Source organism: Nipponia nippon, unplaced genomic scaffold (genome assembly GCF_047370975.1).
Source record: "Nipponia nippon isolate SJK-2023a ecotype South Korea unplaced genomic scaffold, ASM4737097v1 scaffold_11, whole genome shotgun sequence".
In the NCBI taxonomy this organism is placed as follows: Eukaryota; Metazoa; Chordata; class Aves; order Pelecaniformes; family Threskiornithidae; genus Nipponia; species Nipponia nippon.
This window is the reverse complement of record NW_028262302.1, coordinates 16,239,239-16,255,395: the sequence shown is the minus strand read 5'-3', so window position 1 is coordinate 16,255,395 and position 16,157 is coordinate 16,239,239. Positions and strand designations below refer to the sequence as shown.

The 16,157-nt window shown below is 34.7% G+C and overlaps 1 protein-coding gene across 7 annotated transcripts in view; it reads right to left on the bottom strand.

The window, feature by feature from the left end:
• Positions 1-16,157, bottom strand: part of PAPOLA (poly(A) polymerase alpha) — a 46,012-nt gene that overhangs the window by 13,322 nt on the left and 16,533 nt on the right. For all 7 annotated transcript variants that reach the window (XM_087747658.1, XM_087747656.1, XM_087747661.1 and 4 more), the window contains exons 7-15: positions 13,329-13,440; positions 11,944-12,033; positions 11,710-11,848; positions 10,133-10,205; positions 8,515-8,635; positions 7,493-7,577; positions 2,876-2,929; positions 1,984-2,103; positions 72-181 (exon numbers count right to left, since the gene is read on the bottom strand). In XM_087747658.1, the coding sequence (XP_087603784.1) occupies positions 72-181; positions 1,984-2,103; positions 2,876-2,929; positions 7,493-7,577; positions 8,515-8,635; positions 10,133-10,205; positions 11,710-11,848; positions 11,944-12,033; positions 13,329-13,440 (904 nt within the window). The remainder of the gene's footprint in view (positions 1-71; positions 182-1,983; positions 2,104-2,875; positions 2,930-7,492; positions 7,578-8,514; positions 8,636-10,132; positions 10,206-11,709; positions 11,849-11,943; positions 12,034-13,328; positions 13,441-16,157) is intronic.

The window sequence follows — 16,157 nt, the reverse complement described above, 5'->3', positions numbered from 1 at the left end:
CTACATTATGAACTAAGACAATAACTTCAACATGTTTATTAATACCAGAACATCTAGAAAACAAAACTCACCTGTGTCTGTAAAAGACTGAATGTCGTAGGTAAGATCAACACTTAAATTTTCAGAATTTTCGGTTTTCTTAAACACCAACCCAATCACCCACATTGTACGGTATTCTTCCCTGGAAAATTTTATATAAAAAGAGTCATATAATACTGACAGAAGTGAATAATCTATTAAGTTACCTGCTGCAATAGACACCAGTTGTACGTTTTAGCTCTACTAGCAATGGGGAGCTAGCCACAGAAAGGCATAAGACAAAGCTGATTTAATGACATTCCCTTTTCATTTGCAATACAAAAAGAAAGTCATGAAACACTGACACATCTATCTCCAGCAAACTTAATGAACTAAGATCATCAGTAGATTACTTCATTCTTCGCTACTTCATTCTTGGCAGTGCTAGGTTAACAGTTGGACTTGATGATCTTAAAGGTCTTTTCCAACCGAAACGATTCTATGATTCTATTCAACTGTGCTTCTGTATAGATTCTCTCATTTTAGGAGTTACAACTAGCTATTGCAACTGTAAAGGAAATAGATTTGAAAAGAGATGACAGATTTTCAGCACCTGACCCTGAAAGTAGTTAGAATCCATTCCCTGACTAAACAACATCCATTTTGCCACCTAAACTTGTCTTCAACTCGCAAATTTCTTAGCTGTAACTGACCACAAGGTGCAGTTTTCAGGTAAGAGCAGCCCCCCTTTGACAGCTCACCTTCACAAAATATACATGGAATATGAACTGTTATATTCTACTACAGAATATAGTGTAACACTTCTATAGCAGCTCAAGACATTTAATGTTTTAATTCAAATGTCTTTTCCCTTTAGACTATTTCAGAAGAACACTGTTTTCCAGTCAATCAATGAATAAATTTAGGCAGGCAGGTGAAAGAACATACATTGTTTACATTGGGAAAATGACCTTTCCTAAAAGCATTGCTGGCATCAAGTCCTCTGAAATAAGAGCTAATCAGAGCCTGTGATTATGTGGGCAGTTATAGTATTATGTGGGCAGTTGTAGTGTTACGCACTAAAACGGTGCTGAAGACGTACTGCCTGATTTTGTCCAATTTCACTTGGAACATTCATGTAATTTATATACATAACTTCAAAAAAAAGTAGCACCATACTGTCACTTGAAGCAGTTGATGTCTGGGAAAAGCTGTGTGGATGATAAACAAGGCTTTTCACATATTCCCAGCGAAGACAAAAATCTCACTCTTCACACAAAAATAGGATTCCTTACAAGTTAATTACAACACTATCTAAAATAAAATAAAGTCTTAAAAAGAGTTTTTAGCACACACACCTGCAATCATTGTTCTGAGTGGGGGAGGAGAGGGTGGCAGAGGGAAGAAGGAGTTGAAACACATATATAACCCTAAACAATTTGAAGTGCTTGGTATTCTCTCCACTGTTTCCACATTCCGAGGAATTCTAACATCAGCCATTACCAAGTTTAAATGATATGCATCTGAACGGTCAATTTAATAACATTAAATGTACGTACTTACTCAAGATTTTGGTTCTACTGTGCCTGATGTTCTATCCGATTCTCAGTGCTGCCTTGTAATTAAAACTGTCTTACCAACTGATGCTAGATGCTCAAACAGCAGCAGCTAAGTAGCAGTAGCTAACACGGATTATTGGCAAGAAATTATGCAATTAATACAGTTACTAGCAAAAATATATTCTTCCCTCATTTTCTGGCTTAGAAACACATTCTTATATGGAATAAAGAATATCTAATTTTACAAATAGTACTTGAGAAGAGCTTAAAACTGTTTGCCTTTAGATGCTATCATTAAAAATTAATCCATTTAAGATTCTATAAAAATGCTAGTTTATTTATTAATGAACTGGTATTTTAGCTAAGTTAGTTCTTCACTATTACACAAAAAAACAGTTTTGCTTACTTGTCGGGATTCTCCTTGGGTGCTGGGAATGACTGTGGATTCACATGAGCCAGTGTAATGAATTCATTCTTCTCCAGGTTCCCAACTAGAATACGGATTTTTGATTCCACCAAGCCCACCCTGCATAAATGTTATTTATTAGCAAGTTCTCATTAATATGAAATAATAGAAGTATCTAACATCATATATCAGGATAAAATCCTCAACATTCTCCTTATAATAACATTTGAGACTACAAATGAACTAGTGCACTATACACGACAGGTTAATTCAGATCAATAAACCAAGTGAATGCGTAACAAAAACTAATGCAAGGGAAGCTTAAGAATGCCCTGAAGCTCTCATTATGGCCTGATTTTACAAATGGAATTAAATAGCAAGACATTACACATCAAGTAAGAGGCAGTCAGCAAGAAACTCCTACATATTTTTCCCAATATTCTTTTGGCTTCAGCTGATGAATTTTAAAGTTGAAGAAATTCCCAACACCTGACAATCTTAAAACTTCTCTAATAAAAGAGAGCAGAAACAAGGGAAAGAGGCATTTTTGTTTTGAGAAACAGTATTTCAAGATTGAAAACATACCTCCTCACACTGCTTATTAAAAAAGTGCATAAGGCTTAAGAAAATAAGATCTGTAAAGTGAACCTGACAGTGCTGTAAAGAAGTAAAATTCAAGCAACAGGCTTCGCTCCCTGGTTCTTCATTTTTACTGTTTTTCAGAATCTTCATCCATTTAATTTTGAAACACTGACGTTCCACTTCGTTTCATTAAAAAGATACTAGATACACTAGATATTCCCTTGCGTCCAAGGCTGACAGGTTTTTGCTTGTTTGGTTTTGTTGTTGGGTGCTTTTTGTTTTTCTTTTAAATAGCAAGCATTATACTCACCATTCTAGTCGCTGTTTTTCTGTCGGTGCGCTTGCTAGAAGTACAATATAATGCCTTTGGAGATAAAGACAATATGCTATTCTATTTATACTTCTAAAACTAGACATTCAAACCTTAATATTAAAACTTTGCAGTAAGTTCTACATTGCAAACTACAAATTATTAGCTTAAGTATATATCCTATAATAAAATTAAGCATTGTTAAGTAGACAAAGGGGCTATATCCCCCAAGCGTGTGACTAATGGACTTCTTGAAACATTTCAGATTTTAGGGACATTTGCAACTACACTTTAATACTGGTAACCTTAATAAGAGGCTAGGAACATAGCACTAGTTGAAAAACAGTACAGATATTTCAATACTTAATGAAATCAGGGATTTAACTGACTAGTAGAGATTCCTTGCAAGTAAAAACAATTGTTTGTTTATAACCATCTATACATATGTCAGTTGTCTTAGTTGCAACATTATTTCTGAATAGTTAGAAGAGTGGTTAGCACATATGCATTTGTTCTAAGTAAAAAATAACACTATCAAATATTGTTTAAAAAAATTTTGTATCTGCATTTTAGTATTGTCTGAAGACACTTATCTGAAACTTCACAAGGAATGTTTCCTCTGATGATAATTCTTAAGCTCTCAATTATATTCCAGGATAATCAGTGTATACCCACTGTAAGTAAATTTCAAAGAAACAGTATACAAAGCAAGAATGGTATTTTAAACAAAGAAGCCCAAGGACAGCGGAATGGGAGATGATTACATTTAACTTGAGTTCATAATGACGGAGGTGGGGGAACCTTACATGTCTACAGTAGTCAGGTTTTTCAGAAGTTTAGCTGGGAAGTCTATTTTAACATCCTAAGTCATCCAACTTGGCATTACTCTATACTGATACGGTATATTTAGGTATCTTCAGAGGAGGATTTAAAGAACAGTAGTACCATCAGGGATCAGACCCTAGTACATATACCTCATAGAAAGGAATGCAAGGTCAATGATGGTGGAAAACTATGGTGCAAAGAGTCCTCTGATGCTATAGGCCTTCAAATCATAATGGTAAATCAAAATCCACAAATCAAATCAGTAATTACATGTTTCTGTACTTGTCTTTACATGGCAAGAGAAGAAAAAAACCTGCTAAATGGTACAGTCCTTTGAATTCAGTCAGAGAATGTCAATGAAATAAGACGACTGGAAAAGAGAGATTTGGAGAAACTTCTTCCCCCTTCTGAATAGGGCATTTTATCTACTTATTTTTTGCATTTTGGCAGTATTAACTGCTTCATACAAAAATGTTAAGGAGTTGTTTCCTGTTGTCTTATTGAAATCCTCATTTTAGTTACTTGTAGCATACCACGACTCAATCATTTATATTCCTTTAAAAAAAGAAAAAAAGGGAATAAGGAGGGTCCTTTACTCAAATTCTGTATGAGAAGTTACTAATTTCTAATATTAATTTCTTCTAAGGAGCACTAGATATGCAACTATCATCCTTAAGATTCCTACATCATACATACCACACACACTTGCAGAATGTTTCATTTAGCAGGAAAGACAACTTAAGCTTTTTGTTGTTTTAACCATGTATGAACTGAAAGAGACAAATCTCAAATCTGCAAGTATTTGAAGAAACTCATTTTCCTGTTAGTTATTAAAAGCAGCTCTTTGAAACAAACTTCTGAAAAACAATTTTAAAAAAAAAAATTGAATTTGGCTATGTCTAAAAACCTCAACTAGCTGGTAAGCACCTAGAAAAACACCCCTACGCTTTAGTTATGAAAATAAGTATAATGACTAGCTATTTTTGCTCAGGTACTGCTAGCTGAAAAAAAGAAAAGATGCAATTTCTCCCCCCCAACCCCAACTATTAAACAGAGCTGAGATGGAATTACTGGAAATCTGCTATTGCCATTTTCAGTAAAACTTAAATAGCACAAGCTGTTAAAAATTAAGACATACTTAGTTTTAGAGTCCAAGGTCTCACTGTTAAATTTTACAAAAGCAAGATTTGTTATCAGTTCTTCATTTGTAACTTTATCACAAAGCATGTCTAATTCAGAAATATCCATTACCTCACAATCAAGAAAAAAAAATTCTGATGTTAAGCTTCTACCTCTCAATCGTGATTTTTAGAAGCAGGGTGTTATTTTGAAGTATATGGGTTTGAAAAATAACTTAATATAGACATTATGAAATTGTCTTACACCATTAACACCTGTACCTACAAAAAACCAAAGTATTTTTAAGAGTCATACTACTTTCTGAAAAAACTAACAACACCCGAACATGTTCATTTCAATTTTTCTTCATTAAGCTGTCCAGGATTTATCTAAAGCACTGGATAATTTAAAGTCTAAAGTCCTATCAAGGCAAGTGTTCAAAGTACCTTTTTAAAAGGTATGTTTATATTCTACTTATTTAGCAGGACATCTGTCTTTATAACAGAGAGCAATACGCTAGAGCTCATTAAATGAGCATTATTTCTCTCATGACCATACTTCCCTCTTGGTTTTAAGCTCTAATAATTTCATTCCCATGTAGCACTTCATACTCATGTTATATTCATTTGAAATTATTCTTGTCATTTCTCTGTAAAACACCATATACAGCAAGTGTATGTTCTTTGTTGTTGTTCCCCCCATCTGAAAAATTTAAACCTACATTAAGGGCAGACAACACGTTGTAATTCCCTAACTACAAGTAATTGTTGACATTTCAAAAATAAGAAAAATAAATAAAATAAAAACAGATTTTCCCAATTTCTAATCTGCTGCTACCATGCAGGTATGTAGTAGCCTCCAGATTTCCTTAGTTACACATCACTGAAGTTTATTTTAAACATGGCTAACAAGTCAAAAGTGTTTACGATCAACATAGATGTTTAGCAACTAACTGCCATTGAGAGTGATACAGATTACTAAAGCTATGCTTTCAGAGAAAAGAAATATTTTTAAAAGTATGTCTCAGAGCAAGAATAAGATCTTCTCTTATCTGGTAGAGAACTACACACTGCTTTGAATTTCAGCAGGAACAAGTCAAGGCATCTACAATTTTAACAGGAAAGTGTGAAGAGGGGAAAAGAAATCTGAAACATCTAGCTTTCAGATGGAGATTTGACAAACAGAGCCACATTTATTGCATACTGATGACTGCATATAATGATTTTATTACGTGAAGGTTACTAACCAAAGCTTTAAATTAACTTACTAAGGTAAAACAGAGAAAATCTTGGGTAATTTAAATTAAAGCAGGCTCCATAATACCATTCCACAGTTAAAAAAAAAAAAATGAAGCAAAGACGTTTTGTGCAAAACATACAAAACCTGGATATTTGATGTTGGCAAGAGAAGCTTTTATTGCTAAAACTGATAAAATGGCTAAAACTGGTATACAAAAAAAAAAAACTATATTAAAATGGATATTATTTCAAATTACATTTAATGTTTCCTATTTTTTCCTAGTTTTGAAAGAAACAAAGAAAATGTACTAGGGAACTTATTAGCAACATCTTGAGCAGAAACTGATTTGTCTGCAGCCCATTTTAACTTCAAAAAATAATATAAGTTAACAGTGCTCTTTTAAGTGTTTTCAAACTTAATCTCCAAGGTACAACATAAAAGCCATCCAAATGTTTTAAAGCTTTTATCATGCAAAAGGTATAGAAACAAAACACAGACACATTATGAAGGTCATCAGTCTCTTTTAATGGGGGAACTGTATATTTCAATCTTGTTTAGATTAGTACATAACCAACCAACCACCCAACACAGAAACAAGTGTAAAATATATTTGATCTTGATTCAAGAAAAATGGGTCTCCAATTTCAACTGAGGGCAAAGAAGATGTAGTCCGTATTTTAATAATCCATATTTATTATAAAAATACAACTTTCAGAAAGTCCATATACATTTAACAAGCTTCTGCCCCACAAGCATATTACTAGAAACCCTAAAAATGTGAAGTGTGAACTTCAGTATTTCCCTTATAGACATTACAAAATTAGAGAAGCTAGGTGCAAAAGAGTATTAATAAAGAGCCAAAAGCCTTAAGCTTTAATGAAAAAAAAATCTAGTAATAACTAGTACATCTGGCAGTTAGTCAACACAATTGCAAAAATATCTTTTATTATCAGAGTGAACTGTTGACTATATTGACAGAAGAAAACACACAGTTTCAAGTATGTATTCATCTTAAATATTGACCTTCAGAATTAGTTCTTTTAATATCTTGTTTCCTGGGAGGCAAGACCCATTTTTAGACTGCTTACTGACACCACTAAAGAACACTTCTGTTAGTCAAACCAGCTGATGTCTTCAATTTTATTGGTAGCATACCAATTGTATAGTTAACTGGTGACATTCTAAGTATCTGGTCAGGGACTAACAGGTTTCTGAAATACATGCTAAAGACAAAAAAAAAGTATCTGAGGAAATTATTCATTTTCTAAGAGAAAGGACAACAGTGCATTCACTCCCCCTCTGTACGGACAAATCCTAACAAAACACTTTTTGGAAGTTTAATGTATGTGTATTTAAGATCCTGTGCTACAGACCATCATTAGATATTTTAACTGATAAAACTTAAAATATTCTGCCATGCCATAAAATACATACTTGTACTTTTGAAAGAAGTTTGGAGCTTCAAAAAGTTTGGACCACTCTGCCTTACTCAGCAAAATTTCATCTGTGATAGCAAGACCTAAATTGTAAAAAAACATTTAAACTTTTTTTTTTAAATACAGTTCAGTACCCAGAGTAAAAACAGCTTATTAACTTAGCAAAGTTTACTACGAATTATTTCCCCCCTTCAAATTCAAAGGAATTTACCAACAAGCTTTATACTCCAGTCATACCTTAAGTGGTCATTACTTATACAAATCATACTATAAAAAGAACCTCAATAAAATACGTTTAGAAATGTCTATTAATTGATCAGACTGATGATTTCGCATATTTTTGCTTTGCGGTGTAACACAGCTCAATTTAATCTTTTATGCATGCCACAGTAACTACTCAGTCCACAGAAGGTAGAGATCTTTTTCCTTACAGTACTTGAATCATCTCTTGTGCAAGGCATTGTACAAGGCAAAGAAACAGTGAGACAATAAGCTACCGCTCTGCCTGAGAGTGCTACTGGCAGTTGCCCTCTGCATCAAGTCTACTCCTTGCTTTGATAACGTCTTCTCTTATCTACTATAATTATCCAAGTAGATTGCTAGGATAAATTTAGAGGACTCATCTCTGAGCAAGTATAATGTCTTATATTAGGCCTAGAAACAGCCATCAAGTGGGATTACTACACTAATCTCCCACGTGGCATGACACAATCTAAAGCCACTAAAATAAACAAAAAAGATATTGTACCTTTAATTCTCATTTTCAGAGCACAACGCATTCTAAGTAATTACCCTCAGTTTCTAAGAGTGAAGGACAGATCTGCAGAAGTCTCTGCTGAATTTGGAACTTTAAACCACATAAGCATAAAAGGCCAAGTTCTACCTCCCTCGGAAGAGAGTCTCATGTCAAGAAGCTATTTAACATCCTCCCACCTCCCCCCCTCACAAAGCATACCCACAATGGAACTACTTTAAATCTCTTTGAAAACATTTATATAGAGAGCATAAGATAATACTTACCTTGTTTAAATTCCTCAACCATGACCATCCGTGTGGAAACGGACACATTGTAGGTAGAGTTCTGCTGTGGGTATGCTGGTGTAATTATAGGCATAAGATGGTACCTATCACTGGGGTTTACCTATGTATAACAACAGCCAATCAGTTTTCTTCAAGCATACACATGAGTTAACAAATTTGGATTTCTCCCTGTACTACAACCAACTCTTAAGTTCTAAGAGACCTTAGTTTGCAGACCAAGTAAATTTACCAACAGTTCAGAGAAAGTTTAGAAAACAAGGATAATGTTTTCAAAGGACATCATTCTGAATCACGGTGATGTGGGAGGGCTGTAACCTGTTAGCACATCAAGATCAAGTTGCAGGCATTTCTAAGTCCAGAAATACCAACTGAACAGAACAATTTCTCTCTTTAATACACATCAGCTTGTGATCACATCAAAACAAGGACACCTTATCACCTCATGAGCACCTTCAGAAGAATGACTGTCTTCAGGCCTTGCGAAAAATGTTTTATACTTTATTTCTGTAACACTACTGAAAATAAAGAGCCAGCTTAAGACAAGAGGCTCCAGGCAGCCTGACAGAAGCATCACTTGCATTAACATATCTTTTATTAAACAGCACACAGGGAAACAGAGAAGAAGGGACAACGCACACGCAAAATACGTTTAAAATAGCATTAGGGTAGCAATCTTGTAGATGGCAAATTAAAGCTAAACCCCTGTCATTAATTTACCTCACTTTGTTTAGCTACTACAACACAGTTCCCATCGCACACTGAACTCAGACCCCCTACCCCAGGAATAACAGTATGACTCAAGAACACTTTTTCAACTGTCTCAACACAATTTAAACATGGACTTTTGTCAACCAGAAAAACAGATTTGAAGTATGAAAGGGCATACAACTCAACCTCTGGTACTTACGCTATTCACCAAAAAAAAAGATTAGTTGAACATCTACTATTCTAGAATTGACAAAACAGCACTGAACGCATTCACGCTATGCCCTACTAAAACCTCAGAATGTGAGCTGTGCATCTGCTGCAAGCTGTTTTATTGACTGCCTGAAGGATATTAATGTCCAGTGACCTTAATGTAAGTGCTACAAAGATGGAGATCAAATATTATAAATAACATACAAAACAACTTAAAGACTTCAAGTTACGATCTTCTTTGTTCCAAGATGAAAAGACACATTACTACAGCTATATGGAACCAAACCTATCAAGCTGTGACTGTTGCACTGAAGTGAATGCAATATATTTGCAAAAGTAACAGGTTTTAAGTCAGAAGCAAACCATTTTAAGATAAGCAGTTTTTCAAAATGCATTGCTTTAAGGTGTATATGCAATTAAGCAGAATATTTATTACGATGACTTACTGCAAAAGTTGAGAGTAAAAAGTACATTGTTCAGCAAGCGTGCTTCAAGCAGTCAGTTTAGGAAATTAAGCTAACTTTGTTCCACACTCAGGAGAACTAGAGGTTACTTATAAAGACGACATAATACCAAAATATTAAGTTTAATAAACCCAAAATGAAGTTCACCTAGGATTCTTTAAGCAACTGAATTTATTGTACAGTGTGACTTATAGGGGAAAAAATAATACACTAACCCTTGGGTCCCATACAGGCAAATTAAGATTGCATTCTTCTGGCTGTTTCAATAGCACTGGATTTGGCCATTCCCTGTTCAAAAAGATTGTAGCACTGAATAAGACTATTGGATACAACCATGTATGTTCAACAAACAGTAGTATTGAATGCGATCCTTCTTAACTCTGCTTTCAAGGTAATGCATCATTTCCTCAAGACTAAGCTGGTCTAACTGGGGTTTTTTAAATAAGCTGTATTGCTGAACTACAATACAGCTGTAATTAGCTTCTCTAGGGCATCAGAACAATGAATTTTCTATACTCTTGGAGCTTTATAACCACTGGTTTAGGTAACTACAGTAAACTCCTCTAAATTCTTCTTTAAATATACCTATCAAAGAGAAATTCCTCTAAGAAGATTAACATTGGGTCCATCTTCAAGCTAGCTGTTTCATGGACAAACTACAAAAGAAACAGCCAGCATGATTACAGCATTATAGTATCATTACAAAGCATATGTATTAAAAAAATCCAATCAAGACAAAAAGAAACTATGCTGAATGGGAAAAAAAAAAAAAAAAAAAGAAAAAAAGTAGTAACACTTCCGTTCTTCAAGTCGTCTCTGCTCCCATGAGCAAAGTTATCTTCCTATAAAGAGCAGAAATCAGTTAATCTCTTGGTATTTGTACATTAATGCTCCTATGCTATGCACATATAAAATGGACAGCAGCGTAAGGAACACATTAAACAGAGCTTGCAACCAACTTCCCTGTATTAGCTTAGTGTGGCAAGATACTACTAAACACTACGTACCTCAAAGAGGCTATAAAGCCTATGTATTCAAGACAGTGAAACTGTGGAAATTATCTTCACATTAAGAAGGAAAGACACTATACTTGAAGTAAAGCAAAAACTTGGTACAATGATTCTTAAAATCTGTCGATGTCTCATGAAGAATACAGGTATCCAGACATGCTCTTTCAAGAAAAACAGTATTCATTTGTAGTCTGCAAAGTACACTTTCGTCCCATTCATTCTAAATTTACTTGGAACATTCCCATTGTTCCCATCAGAGTTAGTCAAACCATCTTTCTGAGGTAACTAGCTCAGGAGTATGGAACCATATGTAATTCCAAAACACCTGCGTCTCCACACTGACGAGATTAAAAACCACACTTTTGCCACTGGTTCTCCTAAACTGCATTTAAGCTCTGTGCCTAAACCAGATACTGACACACCTCCTTTTCCCACTATCCCAGTACCCGAACGTTAAAAGACTTTATATTTTGGGGTTTCTGCTCTTATTTTGCACTATATAAATATTTTATCTGAAGAGTAATGTTGAGTTACAACAAATACTTAAGAAAATCTTAATTAAAAACTGGGTGGTTTTGTTTTGGATACTTCAAGGCATGTTGGATGACTTATTGAAAAACTCAAGCTAACAACTTTCTGGGCGCAAGAACAATGCTTATAACTACCATCTGAATCTGGTAACAGCTGAAAATGATACCATAAAAACAGGACTAAAATTTAGTGTCTACAAACAATTTTATTTTAGTGTAATCTAAATTAAAAAAAAAAAAAAAACAACATACCATTTAGAAAATACCAAGAAAAATTTATGTACAAGAGTTGATGCTATTGCATTTGGATAAAGCTGGCAAGTTCTTGCTACTAGCATAGCCCAGGAAACACCGCCAAGGAAACCTAGTATATTGGAATAGATGTTGTGGCCTGTGGATTGAGAAGGAAAGAGACAAAAGGAGAGAGTTATCAGTAACCATAAGAGTTAATGAAAACTTCACAAATTTTGGAATAAAACTGCTTACGTTTTGCCCACAGTTTGATAGCTCTCAGTGTTAACCTGAAGTTGTCAATGTTTGGTACTAGATGCAGAATTTCATCGGTTACCCGGCAACCTGCCAAAAGAAAGAATCCATTACGCTTGCTACTTCCAAAGTTTTTTGCTTGCTTACCCTCCCTCACCTTCAAACTTTTTAGATCCAGCATGCTGGAAACTCACTTCATATTTTGATCACTTTTGTTTTGAATTAGAAAGCCTCACAGACTTTCATCTGTTTTGTTTTTTTTTGGTTGGTTGGTTGGCTTTTTTCTTTTTTACTGTTTTACAGCAGCACTCAGGATGACAATTCATGCACACGTAGTTACAGTTTTGGACTTGATTTTCTGTTATTAATGAACTGTACAAGCTCTTTAAGAAAAAAGTTTTAAGTTCTGCTGTTATGGGATTACATGTAGTATATCATAGAACGTGCAGACAAATTTAAAAAACTGAGTCTTCATGGACCTACAGAAAACATGGAAGTCATAGGTCAAAGCTTTGTTTGAATTTATGAGAACAGACTAAAAAATAGTTTTTAAACACACAAGTTGTATCATTACTTTGATGGGATATTTTCAGGCTTAAGAATAACATTACAGATTGTAATTAACTGCTTAGGTTTTTTTTTTTTTAATCAAGAATAAGTAGTTGTTCATTGTTACTAAATAGTTGCAGAGAGCTGGTTGCAAGAAAATAGCATTATCTAAGACTAGGAGTTCCTTTCAAAGCAAGTAAGAGGCAAGTATGAATTCTAGTGACTGCACAAACGTGAATTTCACAAAACAGTGCAAGTTACTGTGGTAATCTCAAATTATCAAGTTTTCAGCTCCTAACAGAAATCAGTGGTATCTCACATGCTCCTCTTCCCTGCCAAGTTGCATGAAGGCTGAAGCCCCTACCGTCTCATACACAAATAATTTTTTAGGCTATTTAAGTATTATAGAAAAGTTAAGGGTTACGCAAGCTGATAAGCTACTAAAGACCTGACCTCAAACTGATGGTATTTTGAGATCCCCAATTTATCACTGAAGCAACTTTGTGTATGTTTATGCATATTAAAACACATACAAATTAAAAAACGTGTGCACATCTTTATAGAAATAGTGCTCCACACAAAAGTCTTGCAAGTCCCATTGATTTCTAGACAGCACCATTTACTACCCAAATAAAAGAAAAAAATTTAGAGATCTGGCCAACAAGAAACAACCCTTCTCTCCAATAAGATACATAAAACTGTCTATGACTTCATTTCCAGATATGGAGTTGCTGTATTTTCAGTCAAGTCCAGAACTAAACTACTGTATCAAACAATCTAGGATACTTATTAAAAGATTAGACAAGAAGTTTATATGCAAAACTGTATATACATACCATTAAGACTTCGTATGCATCTAATGTCTAAATTTTTAAGTAGGCTATCATCTCGTAGGTCTAAGTCCTCAGGAATAGTTTGCAGTGCTAATCTTGCAAACAAAATATCAATCTTAAAAAAGAGAGAGATAAGACATTAGAAAACTGTTTTTTCTGCTGTAGAATTAATTCTGTAACCCATTTCCATCAAGTCTACTAATAAGAATAATAGTCCTCCTAGTACAAAGAATCGCTTTAAACAATACATACTAACACCCTACACAGACATTGAAAGAAACACTTTCAGATGCTTCATGTAGCTTACGGCTCCTTTTCCAAGAGAATAAAATACACATTAAAATCAATACAGAACCAGCACACACATAAAAACTATGTCGACTGTTAATGTAAATAAAAATCATTTGGGGACAAGCATCACTTCTAGGTCCAGAATAAGAAAATTCTACTATGTCAGAGCAAGTCATGAAAACATAACCTAGTTTTAACCTAAATATTCTCAAAACTAATCACCGAATTACAGAAAAAGTAGGAGACCTTTCCCATCTAGCATTGTAAAGCACACACGCAACTAGTTGCCTCTGTATAGGGCCAGTATCTATGAAAAGTCTAGATATCTGATTACAGAAAACGAAATTCTGTAAATCTAGCAAGCTACTGAGCAAGTGTAGAAATTTGTATAAATTTTGAAATTATGCCAAATTTCTTTGCTATTACTTCTGCAATAATTTGTCATCACAGCTTTTCTAGGTCAAGAACATCTAAGATACTATTCAGCACTGAACTAGAGTTTTACATTGTCCCATACACAGCAAGGACAGACACAGAGAAGTCAGTTTGCCCTTCCAGTCTCAGATTAGGTGTCAGTCAGTCAGTATAATGAGAATATAAAGTACATGTCAGCACCTGGTCCGCTAGGCAACAAGCCCCCTTCACCAGATGAGGCTTTTAATCATCATAAACTGATACCACTTCACCTACAAGATGATGAGATACCTAGTGCTACTGCACCGAGAACAAAACCATTTTAGTTACATTAAAACTATTTCAGATAAAACGAAGCTGAAGATACCTTAAGATGAAGAACTTTTCATAGGTGCTTAAAACTTTGCATCCATCCATTTTAAACTATGAAGCACTTCTCCAAAGAAAAGCAATTTCTAAAGTATTCAGTGCACTTTTGATTTTAAAGTCTTTAATAGCTGGTCTTAACATCCTATACTACGAGTACAAGTTTCTACTTAAGTGAAAAGTACTACTTTTCAATGCAAAAGAAGTTCAAAATTAACTTCAGCTTAAAGTTCTATTCTGGTCTCTAGAAGGTCTAGTGCCTCTAAAGATTCAAAGTTAAAATTAAGAAATTAATAGCCTGTCCTATGTATTTTTTTGGGGGGGTAGGGAATCCATTTTCTAGAGGAAGAACAAAAAATCCAGAAGGTTCTTGTTTATTTTAAGGAAGAACAAAAAATGCACATGTAAAAACTGGTATTGGCAGAAATTTCTGAAGTTTAACTGACAGGATCACCACAAAACTAAAGCCCTTTTCCTCAGTTCTAAGGTTTTCTTTACAGAGAGAATAACTTTGACACCTTTTGCCTGGATTAGGAAAAGGAAAATTAAAATAAAGTCTTTTGATACTGACATACTGGGTACAAATGCAACCATCAAACTGTGTCCTAAGAACACCTGTATATATATAAAAAGAGTGCTTATGATAAGTTAGTGTTCAAGGCTAGAGAACTCTCATGCGCTGTCAGCAGCATGGGTAAAGTCTCAGTCAGAAACCTAAGCCATCAGAGCCCATCATAGATTACTATATTGGAGCTATATTGTCTTATAGCAGATAACCCTTTTATTTCCCTATTTAGGCTTGTATTTTTAATCTCATTTTAAAAAAAAAGGAGAGACAACACTGGCTTGAATGTAAGTGATTGAAAAAACCATACAAATAACAGACTAACCAGAGGATGGCTATGGCAAGTTTCAATATTTAGAATGAATACCTAAGCTATGTAAACAGAAAACAGATTCTCTGGAAAAATGTTCCTAATACCGAACTGTACATGGACAGTAATAAAATGGTTGACACACGCAAAGTCACAGGCTGCCTTACTGCATGGTATCACATTTCTCTCTCTCATTTGGAGAAAATACATCTCTCTGCCTAAGTGTCAACTGACTAATGTCACTGAAAATACAAATACGTAAAGCTGGATGGATGAGGGCAAGGGGGGTGGTTCATCTTCCTGAGACTCAAAAATCGCCAGTACCCTAACTAACGACCATTATAATTGCAAGGCAGATATTTAACTCAGACTGGGAGAGAAGGAACTGTCCAGCCTCGTGTACAATACCACAGCTCTTAAATCACGTCATGTGTCAGAAGATTAGCATGTGAGTTCTTTCCCCACTGTGAAGTACCCTTCTTATACCCATCAGCTACTGGTTGGCATAATCCAGGTACAAGTCTGATGAACTGTGTGTATGAACAGTTCGTATGTTTTTGTCTTGTCACCAAGAAAAGTTGACAGGTTGACTATAAAACAGTCCAAGAAAGATTAACAGAGTATCTTTTGCAAGCAGTGTTCCTGTTTTCTCAGCAACTTCTCCCAAAACGGTAAAAATCAAGTTAAGCATGTTCATCACTCCAAGACAAACTGGATAGAAACTGGCATGTGTTTACAGACATCCAAAGAGATCAGGACAAAGGGGTTACCCAGTGTGCCTTGAAGAGCACATTTTTGAGAAATGATCAATGATCGCACAGCTTTCTATAGTATAAGGTATTGAAGCAAATCTGAATTTAAGGTTTGGACAGTTAATCATTAGCAG